At 39.1% G+C, this 16,713-nt stretch overlaps 1 protein-coding gene across 2 annotated transcripts in view; it reads left to right on the forward strand.

Moving 5' to 3' along the window:
* POLH (DNA polymerase eta) overlaps positions 1-16,713 on the forward strand; it is a 34,418-nt gene that overhangs the window by 6,662 nt on the left and 11,043 nt on the right. For both annotated transcript variants that reach the window (XM_080806484.1, XM_080806485.1), the window contains exons 2-5: positions 576-716; positions 954-1,088; positions 4,059-4,276; positions 15,911-16,080. In XM_080806484.1, coding sequence (XP_080662610.1) covers positions 580-716; positions 954-1,088; positions 4,059-4,276; positions 15,911-16,080 — 660 coding nt within the window. In that variant the 5' untranslated portion in view covers positions 576-579. The remainder of the gene's footprint in view (positions 1-575; positions 717-953; positions 1,089-4,058; positions 4,277-15,910; positions 16,081-16,713) is intronic.

Here is a 16,713-nt window from a genome sequence, read left to right on the forward strand (position 1 = left end):
GTTTGAGGAAAACCAGGATCTTTGTATAATCTCAAAGTATCTCCCCTAAAATAACAATTACAAAACTAAAAGTAGTAACTTTACCATGGAAAACCTGGCAGACTATCACAACTAAATGATCATGGTTAACACCACAGGAGTAATAACACCTTTTGATATCATGTATCTCAATATGATACGTTGAGACGAGTACGTCACTTCCATAATATTCTTGCCAAAATATGTAGCCTTAATCTAATCAAGAGAAAACATTGGACAAGCCTAAATCGGGAGACATCCTCAAAGTAAAGGACTAGTTCTCTTCAAAAGTGCCAAGGTCATGAAAAATAAGGGAAGACTGAGGAACTGTCACAAATTGTAGAAGACTAAGGAGACATGATGACTAAGCTTTACTACCTTCCTAAAATTGTACCAATTTATATATTATTCTCCTACCAGCAGTATATGAAAATGCCTGTTTCATTCTTGTTAATATCCATGCTCATGATAACTCAACAGTGGAAGAACAGAAATAACTGTTTTCCTTGGCACTTTGGATTAGGTGTCTTTTCTGACTATAAAATATTGTCTTTCAGAAAAATGGCTACTGGACAGGACCGAGTAGTTGTCCTAGTGGACATGGACTGTTTTTTTGTTCAAGTGGAACAGCGGCAGAATCCTCATTTGAGGAATAAACCTTGTGCGGTTGTACAGTACAAGTCATGGAAGGGTGGTGGGTATGTATCATAGCTATTGTAACTGTCAGCTGTTTTATTCTATAAGAATACATGAGAGTGTGTTGGGTCCTGATTTTGAGATCTCTGAACTGCTATGTTTGAGATGGAATAGTGGCATCTGTGACCAAAAAGTTTCTGCTATCATGTTTATAGCCCATTCAGTTAAATTTTAGTTATTTTTATTTGTGATCTTGTAATATTTATCTGTTTGTCTTTTTTTTTTTTCCCTAACCGTAGAATAGTTGCAGTGAGTTATGAAGCTCGTGCATTTGGGGTCACTAGAAGCATGTGGGCAGATGATGCTAAGAAGTTATGTCCTGACCTTCTGTTGGCACAAGTTCGTGAGTCCCGTGGGAAAGCTGACCTCACCAAGTAAGAAGGAAAGAATGTTTAGGGGAGTGGAAGAATTGGAAATAATATTCTATGAGGCTAGGAACTGATGTTTCAAATTTGTGTTGTATAATTTACACCTGACAGAGTTCCTTTGGATAGCCAGCTTTTCTCTTTGAAATGAAAATACATTTTGATACTATGTTTCAGAAACAGTGCGGTCATTACAGCATTTAACAAGTTGCTGCCCTTAACACCCCTTCAGTTCCTTAATTGTTTAAAAATTGGTGTTGTATTTAAAAATACCAGTTTCCATGTTCTTAGACCAAAAGTCTGAAATGTTTGAAGTAATTAGATTGACTGAAACTAAGTTTTTCCAGAGAAGGATGAGTCAAACTGACATAGTACAGTATCTACAGTTGCTTGCTAGAACTGAACAATCTCAAAGGAGATTACCTCTGTGTTTGAAGTGAGCTCTCACTCCCCAGATTTTGGAACATTAGTCTATATGGGCATGGCCAAGCTCCAACCATTATAATAATCCTAATGAATAGTATATATTGAGCATTTGTCCTATGCCAGCCTGTGTTAAACTCTCCATAGGCAAGATCTCTTAAATATCATATTATTATAACATAGACTCTAGAATTACCCATCCCCTTACCTCCATAAAGAAATAAGTTTAGAGAGCTTAAATAATACAAGTTCACACAGTTAGAAAATAGAAGGCTGAGGATTCAGGGTTTTTTTTTAGATTACAGTAGACATATTCTTGCAGTTTACTCTACCGTGTAGTGTGGTGTGTAGCAATCATGATTTGACTTAAGACTTAAAATATTCCTGAATTCACCTATGAATTACAAGTCTAAAGGTGGTGTGCCAAAACCAACTTCACCCTGGAGTTATTGCCAGAAGAGAAGACAGATTTACTAAAGATGAATATCTTAACCCTAAAGTAACATTAATTCAGCTAATGGACATATGCTACACTGCATTGAATAGACTTTTATGCTGGTAAAGACAATGTAACTTCCCAGAAATATAGTTGATTTCTGAGTGTGATTTTGAAAAGCTGCATGCTTTAAACTGGATCATTTATTTTACTCTTAAAATCTTCATCAAGTAGGGATACCTTGGTGGCTCAGTTGGTTAAGCATCTGCCTTTGGCTCAGGTCATGATCCCAGGGTTCTGGGATCAAGTCCCACAGTGGGCTCCTTGCTTGGCAGGAAGCCTGGTTCTCCCTCTAACTGCCACTCCCCCTGCTTGTGTTCTGTCCCCCTCTCTGTCTCTCTGACAAATAAATAAAATCTTTTTTAAAAAATCTTCGCAATTTAAAATTCTTTTAATAATTAACTTGTGGGACGCCTGGGTGGCTCAGTGGGTTAAAGCCTCTGCCTTCAGCTCAGGTCGTGGTCCCAAGGTCCTGGGATGGAGCCCCACATTGGGCTCTCTGCTCAGCAGCAAGCCTGCTTCTTCCTCTCTCCTTCTCTGCCTGCCTCTCTGCCTACTTGTGATCTCTCTCTGTCAAATAAATAAATAAAATCTTTAAAAAATAAAAAATAAAAAATAATTAACTTATGATACCAAGTTATAAATTATGATTTGCAGAAATGTATACACATAAATTTTATCAAATATTCTTTTTTTTTTTTTTTAAAGATTTTATTTATTTATTTGTCAGAGAGAGTGAGCACAGGCAGACAGAGAGACAGGCAGAGGCAGAGGGAGAAGCAGGCTCCCTGCTGAGCAAGGAGCCCGATGCGGGACTCGATCCCAGGACGCTGGGATCATGACCTGAGCCGAAGGCAGCCGCTTAACCAACTGAGCCACCCAGGCATCCCTTTATCAAATATTCTTAAGATACTTTGGAGTAAGTTGCCCGAGAGGCCATGGAGGAACACCAACTACTGCAATAAGGTGTTCTTTCCTCACTTTGTGTGTGTGTTTGTGTGCGTGTATCATGTTCTCATGCTCTTGCACACACTAGCACTCTTTTTTTTCCTTTGAGGTGTGACTATCCTTTCCAGCACAAATAATGATTAAAAGGAAAAAAGGCCAAATATTTTTCTAATTCTTTTGAAGATGTTTTAGAACAATAATTATACTAGTTTTTATAGATGTCTTTATGAAATGGTGCAAATATTTCCATTTTTATGATAGATCTACCAGGAACAAAGAACTTACTGTAAATTCCATAGCAGGTTCAAAGCAAATAAAATATGCACATATTTCCATAGGAAACTAGCCATCTACAGCCAGAAGAGCTGCTTGTTATGATTTAAATAGGAGGTATATGGTGAAATTGGTATCCTCTAGAGAAGGGTGTCACCACGTTCCAAGCATTTATCTTCAGTTTGATTATTTGAATGTTAGTATACCCAGAACTGATTAGACTTGGTTAGTTGGTTGGATGTGTGTGTATGTGTGTGTGTGTGTAGTAAGGACTGGCTCACATGTTCCAACTCACTATTGACTGAAGTATAAAATCCATATGTCACTTTGTTAATTTAAAATGAGAAACACTGTCTTGAGAAATATCAGATACTTGGGTTCACAAATCAGGGTGGTGTTTTCTGTAAGTTACGTCTTATTTGAAGACAAAAGTAGAAGCAGAAAATACATAATGGATATATGAAAATAAAAAAAGAATAGGTGATCTTAGTAAAATGTAGTTGAACAAGTTTGAAGCATTTCTTTCCTTTTGGAGAGAGCCACAAAAACATGTTTATAGTCTGGATGCTTTCCACCTTCATAGTGCTAGAGTCACTAAACATGTTTGCCTCCATTGTTCTTCTTTTTCTTTGCTTCTGTTATTGACCATCCATCCGTCTGTGCATTGACCCCTTCATTTGGGTTACTGTCTCATCTCTGCCAAACCATTGCTCCCTTTAAGGAGACCTTACACTGGTTGTATATATGATTCTATTATGAGATAGAGGGGATGGGGGCTGACAGTCACTATGTTGCCTTCATTTATTGCCTACACGTATGATAATCCGTATACTTTTTAGGTACCGGGAAGCCAGTGTGGAAGTGATGGGGGTAATGTCTCGTTTTGCTGTGATTGAACGTGCCAGCATTGATGAGGCTTATATAGACCTGACGAGTGCTGTACAAGAAAGACTACAAAAGCTACAAGGTCAACCTATCTCAGCTGACCTGTTGCCAACCACCTACATTGAAGGGTTGCCCCAAGGCCCTACAACAGCAGAAGGGACTGATCAGAAAGGTACTTCCGTAGCATCATATTGCTTCTGCTTCCTGCCTTTGGAATCTGCTTTGCTTGGTCACGCTGATCCTTCTTGGATTGATTGAAAGGAAACTTAAACTACAACCTGAATGAATCACAAGGACTCACGTGGAAGGATATACAAATTCTCTTATCTTTCCAGGTATATGGATGTTGAGAATCTGTGGAATCTGTATGAAATCACGTTTCTATTTAGATATAATGAGAGCAGGTTTGAGTTATCAGTAGACTGAGCACTTTTGTCATTTGTAGGTTAATTTATAACATTGTAACTTGGTTTCTTTTAAGTTTTTTTAAGGGGGACCTCAAGTACAGGGAGTTGAGTCACTCAAAATTTCTTTTACTTTTTTTTTTTTAAGGATTTTATTTATTTGTCAGAGAGAGAGAGAGCACAAGCAGAGGGAAAAGCAGGCTCTCCACTGAGCAAGAAGTCTAATGTGGGACTCAGTCTTGGGATCTTGGGATCTTGACCTCAGCCAAGGGTAGGCGCTTAAATGACTGAGCCACCCAGGCGTCCCTGAGTCACTCAAAATTTCTGATCAATTTATAGTAAAATACTAGGGCGCCTGGGTGGCTCAGGCTGTTAAGTGTCTGCCTTCAGCTTGGGTCATAATCCCAGAGTCCCAGGATCGAGCTCAGCAGGGAGCCTGCTTTTTCCTTTCTCTGTACCCCCTCTTTCCCCTCACCCCTGCTTGGTGCTCTCTCTCTATCAAATAAATAATAAATAAAATCTTTAAAGAAAATGTGTAGTAAAATATCAATGGGCTATGCAAAGCCTCTCTTGTTTTATTTATTTTCCTTACTTTCCCCTTCATGGTGATTTCCCCCCACTACCTCTCTACCTGGCCCACCCTCTGGCACCCACTGATGTGTTTGGTGTATCTTTTTAAATTTGTATGTCTTTACAAATTGTACAGTATTGCTTTGTGTATATGCTTTTCAAATTTGTGCTTTTTAATTAAAAGATAGTATTGTGTTATAGATCTTATTCTTGTTTTTTTAATTAATATTTAAATTTTAATTCCAGTATGGTTAGCATACAGTGTAGATCTCATTCTTTTTCTTGATTTTCCTTCAGTGGTGATTTTATAGATCTTTCCACGTAGTTGTATTTATGTGTAATTGATTGCTCTTAATTGCAGCATATATCCACAGTATGGACCTATCATATTTACATGTTTTTTACCAATCTTATAGTGATGAACTCATTTGTTTCTTATGATTTTTTACTGTTGATATGATAAATGTCCTCATTCATCCTCTTTTGAACTTACTCAGGGGTTTCTCTGAGAAATGTTCTCAGGAGTAGACTGCTAGGTCATAAACCATACACATGCTTAGTTTCACTAAATACTGCCAGATTGTTTCCCAGAATGGCTATAATAGTTACCCTACTCTTGAAGTACAAAAGAACTCCTATTGCCCTTATATCCTCACCAGCAATTGCTGTTTTCTTTTTCTTTTTTTTTTTTTTTTAAGATTTTATTTGTTTATTTGACACAGAATGAGCACAAGTAGGGGGAGCAGTAGGCAGAGGGAGAAGCAGGCTCCCTGCCGATCAGGGAGCCCAATGTGGGGCTCAATCCCAGGACCCCGGGACCATGACCTGAGCCGAAGGCAGACGCTCAACAACTGAGCCACCCAGGCGCCCTAATTTCTGTTTTCTAATGTTTAAAATATATACATATTTGTCTATATATATATGTGTGTGTGTGTGTGTGTGTGTGTATATATATATATATATTTTTTTTTAAGATTTATTTACTTGACAGAGACACAATGAGAGAGGGAACACAAGCAAGGGGAGTGGGAGAGGGAGAAGCAGGCTTCCCGCTGAGCAGGACCCTAGGATCATGACCCAAAGCTGAAGGCAGACTAACAAATGAGCCACCCAGGCACCCCTAAAAATATTTTCAATGTGATGGCTATAAAGTCGTATTTCATGTTTTTGGTTTGTTTAAATACACACTCTCTATTTACCAATTGAAGTTGAGCATTTCTTCTTGTACTTGTTAGCTAATTGAGTAAGGTTCTATGCATTCATGTGTTGTTAGTTCCTAAATGCTTTAATTTTTTTATTGCTATCGTTTTACATTTTTTCTATTATATTTTATACTTGGTTATTGATATGTAGGGAAAGGACAAGTGATTTTTTTTTGTAAGTTCATCTTTATTTACTTTACCTACGTGAAAAAAACTTGTATTATACAGGCATATCTCAGAGATATTTCGGGTCTGGTTATAGACTATCCACAATAAACCAAATATCTCAGTAAAGTGAGTCAGGTTAATTTTTTGGTTTCCTAGTGCATATAGAAGTTATGTTTATGCTATACTGTCATCTATTAAGTGTACAAAGTGTTGTTTGTTTGTTTATAAGTAGGCTGCACGTCCAATGTGGAGCCCAGTGCAGGGCTTGAGCTCGTGACCCTGAGATCAAGAGTTAGACGCTTAACCAACTGAGGCATTCAGGCACCATAGTGTCATATCTTTAAATGTACATACCTTAATTTTAAAAAACTTTGTGCTATAAAATGCTAACCACCTGACCTTTCAGCAAGTTGTAATCACTGATTACAGATCACTATAACAAATATAACAATAATAAAAAGGTTTGAGATATCGTGAGGATTACCAAAATGTAACATAAAGATACAGAGTGAGCAAATGCTATTGGGAAAATGGTGCCAATATATTTACTTCTTGCGGGGTTGACACAAATCTTTAGTTTATAAAAACACATTGAAGCAAGGCACAGTAAATCAAGATGTGCCTGTAATCTGCATGAAAATGCTTTTAATAAATTTACTCAATGGTTAAAAATAATTTCTTAAAATTAGGGCAATGGGCCCCTGGGTGGCTCAGTGGGTTAAGCCTCTGCCTTCTGCTCAGGTCATCATCTCAGGGTCCTGGGATGGAGTCCCACATCGGCTCTCTGCACAGCAGAGAACCTCCTTCCCCCTTTCTCTCTGCCTGCCTCTCTGCCTACTTGTGATCTCTGTCTGTCAAATAAATAAAATCTTTTAAAAAAAATTGGGCAACAAAAATTTTGCTTTTGTGGTATTGCTATTTTATAATAGTTCTAGATAACAGATATAAGAGAATCTGGGCCTTAAGTTTTTTAAATCAGATATTATGAAACTGGAATTCATTTGGATCTCCCAGAGCAAAGAATTTGGCAGTTACAGGCTTTTTAACAGGGATCTACAGGGGACGCCTGGGTGGCTCAGTTGGTTAAGCAGCTGCCTTCGGCTCAGGTCATGATCCCAGCCTCCTGGGATCGAGTCCCACGTCGGGCTCCTTGCTCCGCAGGGAGCCTGCTTCTCCCTCTGCCTCTGCCTACCACTCTGTCTGCCTGTGCTCGCTCGCTCTCTCTCTAACAAATAAATAAATTTAAAAAAAAATTAAAAAAAAAAAAACAGGGATCTACAGTTTGTCCTAGACATTTTCTAGTACTTTTCATAAAGGCTATCTTCAGAACAGTGTATCTCCTCTTTATTTGTAACATGTACTCTTAGAACTATTATTTTGTAACATTGTTCTTACTCAGAAGTGCTTTTTCAGTAAAAAGTTTTGCATGCTGGCTATTAACCAAAAGGAAACTTTGGGACACCTGGGTGGCTCAATAGTTTGAGCGTCTCCTTTGGCTCTAGTCCCCTGGGCCCTGGGATTGAGTCCCACCTCCAGCTGCTTGCTCAGCGAGGAGCCTGCATCTCCTTCTGCTTGCCACTCTCCCTGCTTATGTTCTCTCTCTCTCACAAATAAATCTTTTTTTTTTTTTAAAGGGAACTGGATACCAGCCTATCGCAAGTTAACTTCTAATGGGGGAGAACATTAAGGCAATCTGTTGTTGTAAAAACAATAAAGATTTGTCTAGAAAAAGCTCAAAGAGAGTTTAGCTTACTTCTAGTTAAAGTGGTAAATTTCCCATGGGTTCCATATTTTGAAATCAGATGTAAGATTTAAAGTTTCCTTTGCCATTGAACAGTTGTATGATAAGCCTTTAACTTGTTGAAGGGTGGTAGTAGTACAACTGCCCAGGGAAGCTTGTGAGAAAGACAATTGAGGAATCATTTTATTCTCTGATCCTGATATAGCAGAGTTTATCAACCTGGAGGCTGCAAATCCTTCAGTTCCTTCAGGAAAATACAATGGACAATAAAAATGTGCTACTTAGGGGCGCCTGGGTGGCTTAGTCGGTAAGGCATCTGCCTTCAGCTCAGGTCATGAACCCCGGGGTCCTGGGATCAAGCCCTGTATTGGTCTCCTTGCTCAGCAGGGAGCCTGCTTCTCACTCTGCCTGCCAATCCCCCTGCTTGTGTGTGTGCACTCTTTCTCTCTCTCTCTCTCTCTGTCAAATAAAAAAAGATTTTATTTATTTATTTGACAGACAGAGATCACAAGTAGGCAGAGGCAGGCAGAGAGAGAGGGGGAAGCAGGCTCCCCGCTGAGCAGAGAGCCCGATGCGGGGCTCGATCCCAGGACCCTGAGATCATGACCTGAGCCGAAGGCAGAGGCTTTAACCCACTGAGCCACCTAGGCGCCCCAATAGATAAAATCTTTAAAAGAAAAAAATGTGCCACTTAAAGGAGGCAGTTATAATACATAAACATTTGATGATGAAATATGTCATGATTTTCTTTTCTCTATTAGTCTGGGACCAGAGTCAGAAATTTAACCATCAGGGGCACCTGGATGGCTCGGTCAGTTAAGCATCTGGCTTCTTGCCTTCGGCTCAGGTCATGATCTCAGTATTCTGGGACTGAGCCCCACATCATGCTCCCTGTTTCTTCCTCTCCCTCTGCACCCCAGCTTGTGCTCTCTCTCTTGCGTATTCTACCTCAAATTAAAAAAAAAAAAAAAAGGAAGAAAGTTAATGATCATAATAAAGAAGGTTTTTCTTTGGTCTTAGCTTTGTGTACCACATTTTACTGTGTGGCTAATGCTTTAAAACACTTGAAATTAGTTTTATAATGCTTTAAAATCATTGGTTCTTTACAGGTTTTTTGAGGGCTTTATCCCCTTTTGAAAATTTTTTCAAAGTATGGACCCTTGCTTGCCTCAGAAAAATACATATCTACACATAAGGTAGTTCTGTGTGCAGTTTTCAGGAGTTTCACAGACCCTCTGAAAACCATATACCTCAGAATAGGAACTGTTACTACACATTACGTTGGTATTTTTGGCTCCAACTCATCTTTAAAGAGCTCTCTGGCTGAAGACTATGGTATATACCTTCATTGGTGGCAAATGTTACCTCAACTCAAATGGACATGCTCCTCTTTGTTCTACACCTTTTTTTTTTTAATCAAAAATGCAGATGTTTATAAAGAAGTCTTATTTCTGTATGTCTTCTGTAACTATTGCTTTAGTGTGTCCAGTTTAAGTATTAAATTTCCAGATGAAGTAAACCATCTTTTTATTTATAGTGCTCAAAAAAGTGTAATGCCTAGTAAATGGTTTATGATATTTCATATTATATTCCTGGGTCTTCCTATGATGTGTGCAACCAAAAAAACTGATAATAGAAATTAGCTGATCTAAGTGTGTATAATTTTCTTCCAGAAATTATTTTTCATGGACATATTTCAAACCTAGGAAAAGAAGCCAGATATTTGTGATGTTTTTGATACTGAAGTTTCTGTTAACTTTGCCGTCCTACCTCTTAATACAAAGCTGGCAATCAGCCATACTGTGTTTGCAACTTATTTTCTGTTTCTGAAATAGTTAAATGTGTGTGGAAAGCTTTAAGTGGTAGAATTACTTAAAAATAATACTCAAAAACTGTCAGATTGAAAACTTTCCTTTCAAGTCCATTTTGTAAGTAGTTTGTATCAGTTAAGGAACTCCTTAGTTATCTCCTCCCTTTGCTCTTTATTTCTTTCTTTCTAAGCATATAATGAACATCTTCTGAATGCCTAGAACATGAAGCAGTTGTGTAGTTGTATAAGAAATTATAAGTCATTGTTAAAGATGAGAGGGATTGGAGGGATCCCCTGCTGGCTTTGAAAAGGAAGCTGCCATATTGTGAGAGGGCCTTTGGAGGAGGCCCCCATGGCTAGGCTCTGAGAGTTGCCCTCTGCTGACAGCCAGCAAGAAAATGGGGACCAAATTCTGCCAACAACCAGAAGTAGCTTGGAAGACACTAATCAGCTGATAGCATAGAGGAGGGCACACTCATTGTCAGTACAGGAGCTTCTCTTTTATAGTTATGGTGCCTGGAATTGTGGCGTATAGCTAGAGATTTATCAGTTTAACCCCAAAGTTTTGGCACAACTCATCAGCACTCACTCTTCTGCCAGTTCTGTTCATCATTGTATTGGAGGTATAAGACAGTGCAATCAGAACAGAAGGGGAAGTAGAAGATACTTAGATGTGAAGGAAGAAGTAAACTTTCCACGTGACATAATCATGTTTGTAGGAAATCCTAAAGAATCTACCCCTGCCCTTCCCCCCAAAATAAGTGAGATTAGCAAGGTTGCAGGGATGAAGTCAATATGTAAAAATTAATAGCATTTATACACACTAAAATTTAAAATGGGAAATTGAAATTTAAAAAGCCATGTTATTTGCAATAGCATTACAATCATGAAATTATTAGAGAAATGTATATAGGTGAAATATATATATACGAAAATCTAATTAACTAAAAACTATAAAACAGGGGTGTCTGAGTGGCTCAGTCAGTTAAGTATCTGCCTTTGGCTCAGGTCATGATCCCGGAGTCCCAGAATTGAGCCCTGCATTGGGCTTCCTGCTTCACCCTTTGCCCCTCACCTCACTTTGCTCTCTCATTCTCTCTCTCTCTCAAAACAAAACAAAAACAAAACTATAAAACATAATGCCTGAGAAGAAAGATTAAATAAATGGGGGCGCCTGGGTTGCTCAGTGGGTTAAGCCTCTGCCTTCGGCTCAGGTCACAATCTCAGGGTCTTGGGATCGAGCCCCACATCAGGCTCCCTGCTCGGCAGGGAGCCTGCTTACCCCCCGCTCTCTGCCTGCCTCTCTGCCTACTTGTGATCTCTCTCTGTGTCAAATAAATGAATAAAATCTTTTTTTTTAATTTTCAAAAATTAAAAAAAAAATGAAATTAATGGAGAGACATAACATGCTCATGGATCAAAAGACTGAATGTTATTAGAGCTCAGGTTGCCCCAAATTGACTTAAGATTCATTGCATTCCCTTCTTGACTCAGCAGGACTTTGTAGAAATTGCCAAACTGACTTGAAAATTTGTATGGAAATGCAAAGGATGTGGGGTAGCCAAACAACTTTGAAAAAGAGCTCAGTTGGAAGATTTAAACACTATCTGATTTTAAGATTTAACTATAAATTTACAGTAACTGAAGCAGTGTAGTATTGGTGTAAGATGAGACAGATCCATGGTACAGGATGATAGAAAGTACACAAATAGAGTGCCATATTTTTTGGTCAATTGGTTTCCACAAAGCTGCTGAGATAATTCAATATGAAAGAGGAAGTCTCTCAGTTCTAGTGGTCATTTTACACCAAAACTGCCAGAATCTTCTCCTGGTCCACTTCGGTATATCAGAGAAAAACCAAAATGGTATAGATTCTTCTTATCAATTAGAGAAGGAGATAGGCGAAATGCTTATCTTTTGTGGCCCTGTTCGATTGAAATGGATATAGAGTAACAAGATTGTAACATTACCTAATTTGGGAAAGCAATAATGAAGAAATCTAAAGCAAAGAAAATTTAGCTCTAGTACTTGGGAAAAATGCCCCCCAAATCCCACGATTTCAATAAATTCTTATTTTTTTCTTTCCCAAACCTAATAAATACTAAGTGGTTTTAGTTTTTGCTTCAACTGTCAAATATAATTTTTTTAAAGATTTATTTATTTGTTTATTTGACAGAGATCACAAGTAGGCAGAGAGGCGGGCAGAGAGAGAGGAGGGGAAGCAGGCTCCCTGCAGAGCAGAGAGCCCGATGTGGGGCTCGATCCCAGGACCCTGAGATCATGACCTGAGCCGAAGGCAGAGGCTTTAACCCACTGAGCCACCCAGGCGCCCCGTCAAATATAATTTAATAAATTCATGAGAAACAAACAAAAAAAGAAGGATGTTATATTTACTGTTGTTAACACATGCAAGACACTGCTAAGGAGCTTTATATAAGATTTTATATATATATGTATGTATATACATATACACACATATGCACATATACACACATATATAATTCCTCACAATAATCCTATGATACAGTACTCAAGCTCATGTCATAGACCATGAAACTGAAAGAGAATTACAGAACTTGTTCAAAGTCACATAGTGGTAAAGTCAGTATTTGAACACTGCCTAACTACAGAATATTCTTTTAACAATTATGCTATATGTTTTATAGATAAGAGCTAAAGGACTTTAACAGGGCACCCCAAAGTTAGCTAGACTAGTTGGAGAAGACCACATGATAGATGAAGCTTGAATAAGCCCTAAAGTATAAATAATATTTTTTTAAAAGAAAGTCTTTTTTTCAAAGATTTTACTTATTTGAGAGAGAAAGAGAAAGGGCATGAGAGGGGAGATGGCCCGAGGGAGAAGCAGACATCCCCCTGAGCAGGGAGCCCAATGTGGAACTCAATCCTGGGCCTCCAGGATCATGACCTGAGCTGAAAGCAGTTGCTTAACCAACTGAGCCACCCAGGTGCCCTGAATAGATTGATTTAAGCAAAGGAAGATCAGAATCAAGTAAGAGCAGGGAAATAGGATAAATGATGTCTTAAAGTTGAAACAGTGTATGTTCAGGAAATTTAAGGATATAACAAATTTGAGATTAATGGAAGATGAATTGAAAAGGCCAGATGGTCTTCAATGCCAGTTTATAGAGTTGGTACTTTATTCTATAGGTGTGAGAGAGCTAACAACAGTTTTGGTTTGTTTGTTTGTTTTTAAGATCTTTATTTTCTTGACAGAGAGCACAAGCAGGGGAGTGGCAGGCAGAGGGAGAGGGAAAGCAGGCTCCAGGCTGAGCAAGGAGCCTGATGCAGGACTCGATCCTAGGACCCTGGGATCATGACCTGAGCCAAAGGCAGACCCTTACCTGACCGAGCCAACCAGGTGCCCTAACATCGGTTTCGAACAGGGGATAAGATGGATAACATTGGTATTTGAGAATATTTCATTCATGGGCATTGTGTAAATGCATTCACAGAGAGGGTAGTTTAGGAGTTATGGTGGTCTGGGCAAGAATGAAGAAAAGCTGAACAAAATAGGGCAGGTTGCAATAGATATATGAAATACTTTGAAGTGGTTTTGTTGACCAAAAAATTGACCAAATAATGGGGAATAAAAGAGAAAGGAAGCCAATATTATTGGAATTTTAAACCTTTAATAAAAGTAGGGAGTTTTGGGGCGCTTAGGTGGCTTAGTCGGTTAAGCGTCCAACTCTCCATCTCAGCTGTGGTCTTGATCTCAGAGTTGTGAGTTCAAGCCCTGTGTTGGGCTCCATGGTGGGTATGGAGCCTATGAAAGAAAGAAGGAAAGAGAGAGAGAGAGAGAGAGAAGAAAGAAAGAGGAAGGGAGGGCTCCTAGGTGGCTCAGTGGGTTAAGCCTCTGCCTTCGGCTCAGGTCATGGTCTCAGGGTCCTGGGACTGAGCCCCACATCGGGCTCTCTGCTCAACAAGAAGCCTGCTTCCCCCTTTCTCTCTCTGCTTGCCTTTCTGCCTACTTGTGATCTCTCTCTCTCTGTCAAATAAATAAATAAAATATTTTTTTAAAAAGGGGGGGAAGGGAAGGGAGAGCGGGGGGAGAGAAAGAGAGGAAGAAAGAAAGAGAGGGAGAAAGGAAGAAAGAAAGGAAGAAAGGGAGAGAAAGGAGAAAGAGGAGGCAGGGAGGAAGGAAGGAAGAAATAGGGAGTTTGGAAAAGAATATTTGGGAAGGAACATATAATAACGATTGATTTTCATTATGTTTAGAGAGTATAGTGAACTATAGTTTGAAACTATAATGGTTTGAAACTATAATGAAAAATTCAAGAAGAGGTATTCTGTGGGGAGGTGGAGCCAAGGGAGTAGAGTTTAAGAGTTTGAGAATAGAGATGAAGATTTGTGTGTATTCAGCATAAGCAAATTGAAACGTAAGCCAGTACCAGTTCACCAAGAGAAAAAAAGCACAGATACAGATAAGAGAATGTTGCTCAGTATCTGCCAGAGTGTTAGAGGGAGAAGATAAGCCAGCAAATGAGAGAAGCAGCAGTCATCAAGAGTTGGAAAATACAGGGCGCCTGGGTGGCTCAATGGGTTAAGCCTCTGACTTCAGCTTGGGTCATGATCTCAGGGTCCTAGGATGGAGCCCCGAATTGGGCTCTCTGCTCAGCAGGGAGCCTCCTTCCCCACCTCTCTCTCTGCCTGCCTCTCTGCCTACTTGTGATCTCTCTCTCTCTCAAATAAATAAATAAAATCTTAAAAAAAAAAAAGAGTTGGGAAATACTTCTGTGTGCTCATCTTCCTCCTCTATATATGTGAACCTTTGCTATATCTCTTCACAATAATTTGAGTGTATTTTCTTGCCTTGTTCATACCTCATTACTGTCTGTTTAAACCAGCATGTCTAGATTTTCTATATACCTACCTACCTCCCTTGCTTTATAATCATTTTTTAGGCTTTTTCAAAACTGACTAGTTCTAATTGGATAGTAAGATATTTTCAAGGCCCTGAGTCCAAAGCTATATCTAATTTCAGTAGCTTGTCAGTAGAATAAAAAAAACAGTGTCTCACCAGAATTTTAGCTACTCACCAGGAGAACCAGTCTCTAAAAATATATAAATGGATTTATTTTGAAGCGTGAGTTAATTCTGAATATTTTCTAATTGAATAACAGAATTCTTGGGGGGAGAGGGTACAAGGGAGGGTTGGAAAAAGTAAGTTCCAGAGAACCGGAGAGAGAAAACAGATGTACTTTAAAATCATTAATCATGAGCGACACCTGGGTGGCTCAGTTGGTTGAGCAACTGCTTTTGGCTCAGTCATGATCCCAGAGGACCAGGATCGAGTCCCCCATCGGACTCCCAGCTCCACGGGGAGTCTGCTTCTCCCTCTGACCTTCTCCTCTCTCATGCTCTCTCTCACTGTCTCTCTCTCCAATAAATAAAATCTTTTAAAAAATAAAAATAAAAAAATAAAATCATTAATCATGAAAGACTATATTAATAAAAAATAGTTGTTGAATATTATAAGTTTCAGCCTACGCTGAAGCTAAGGCTGCTGGAATTGATAGGAAGGAGAAATTGATCTCTCTTTTGAGTACCCAGAAGTATAAACAATGGCCATTTTTTTATGTGTGAAAACGTACGTATTGGGGCACCTACGAGGCTCAGTTGGTTAAGTGTCTGACTTCGGCTTAGGTCGTGATCTTGGGGTCCTGGGATCAAGCCCCACATCTGGCTCCATGCTCAGTGGGGAGACTGCTTCTCCCTCTGCATCTCCCTCTCCTCACTCATGCTCTCTGTCTCTCTCTTAAAAAACAAACAGAAAAACAGAAAAGAAAACATACATTAGCTAAAGTACTGTGAAAAGGAAGCATTTCTGTATTAGAGAACACAAAATCCTGACTTAAAAAAATGTCTAAACAAAGCCTTTCAATTTTTTCAGAGGAGACGCGAAAACAAGGCTTATTTCAATGGCTTGATTCTCTTCAGATTGATAACCCCACCTCTCCAGACCTGCAGCTCACTGTTGGAGCAGTGATTGTGGAGGAAATGAGAGCAGCCATCGAGAAGGAGACGGGCTTTCAGTGTTCAGCTGGAATTTCACATAATAAGGTGAAGGCTAATAGTGGGTTTCAAGGAGAAACATATCTGTAGTTAATTACAGCATGGATGGATATGAGAGGGGCATTTAAACCATTACATGCATACTTTGAAATGGGTTTCTATTTAGATTTGTTTTGTGTGGGCACTTGGATGGCTCAGTCGGTTAAATGGCTGCCTTCCACTCAGGTCATGATCTCAGGCTTCTGGGATCAAGCCCAGCGGTGTATCAGGCTCCTTGCTCAGCAGGGAGTCTGCTTTCCCTCTCCCTCTGTGCTCTCCCTCCCTCCCTCCCTCTCTCTCTCCCTCCCTCCCTCCCTCTCTCTCTCCAATAAATAAAATCTTTAAAAAAAAAAATGTTTTGCAGACCAAATAAAAGCCTGAGTAATTCTCTAACAAGGGAAATTGTCATTGAACATGTACTTTCCTAAGAAGCAATCTGAAAAATCGGCAGAAAATGCTTATTTATATAGTTGTGTCCAAAATATTTCCTTAATGACTGAACTATGTATAGAAATGTCAATCTTTTAATTTTATATACAAACCTGTTTCTTTTCACTTGCTGAATATCCTAGTATTATCTCAATACTTTTGTGGAATTGCCTGAGTAGGTTTTTGCCTATTCCCTCCTTTCTAGTGAGCAGT

Source organism: Martes martes (genome assembly GCF_963455335.1).
Source record: "Martes martes genome assembly, chromosome: 6".
Taxonomy (NCBI): Eukaryota; Metazoa; Chordata; class Mammalia; order Carnivora; family Mustelidae; genus Martes; species Martes martes.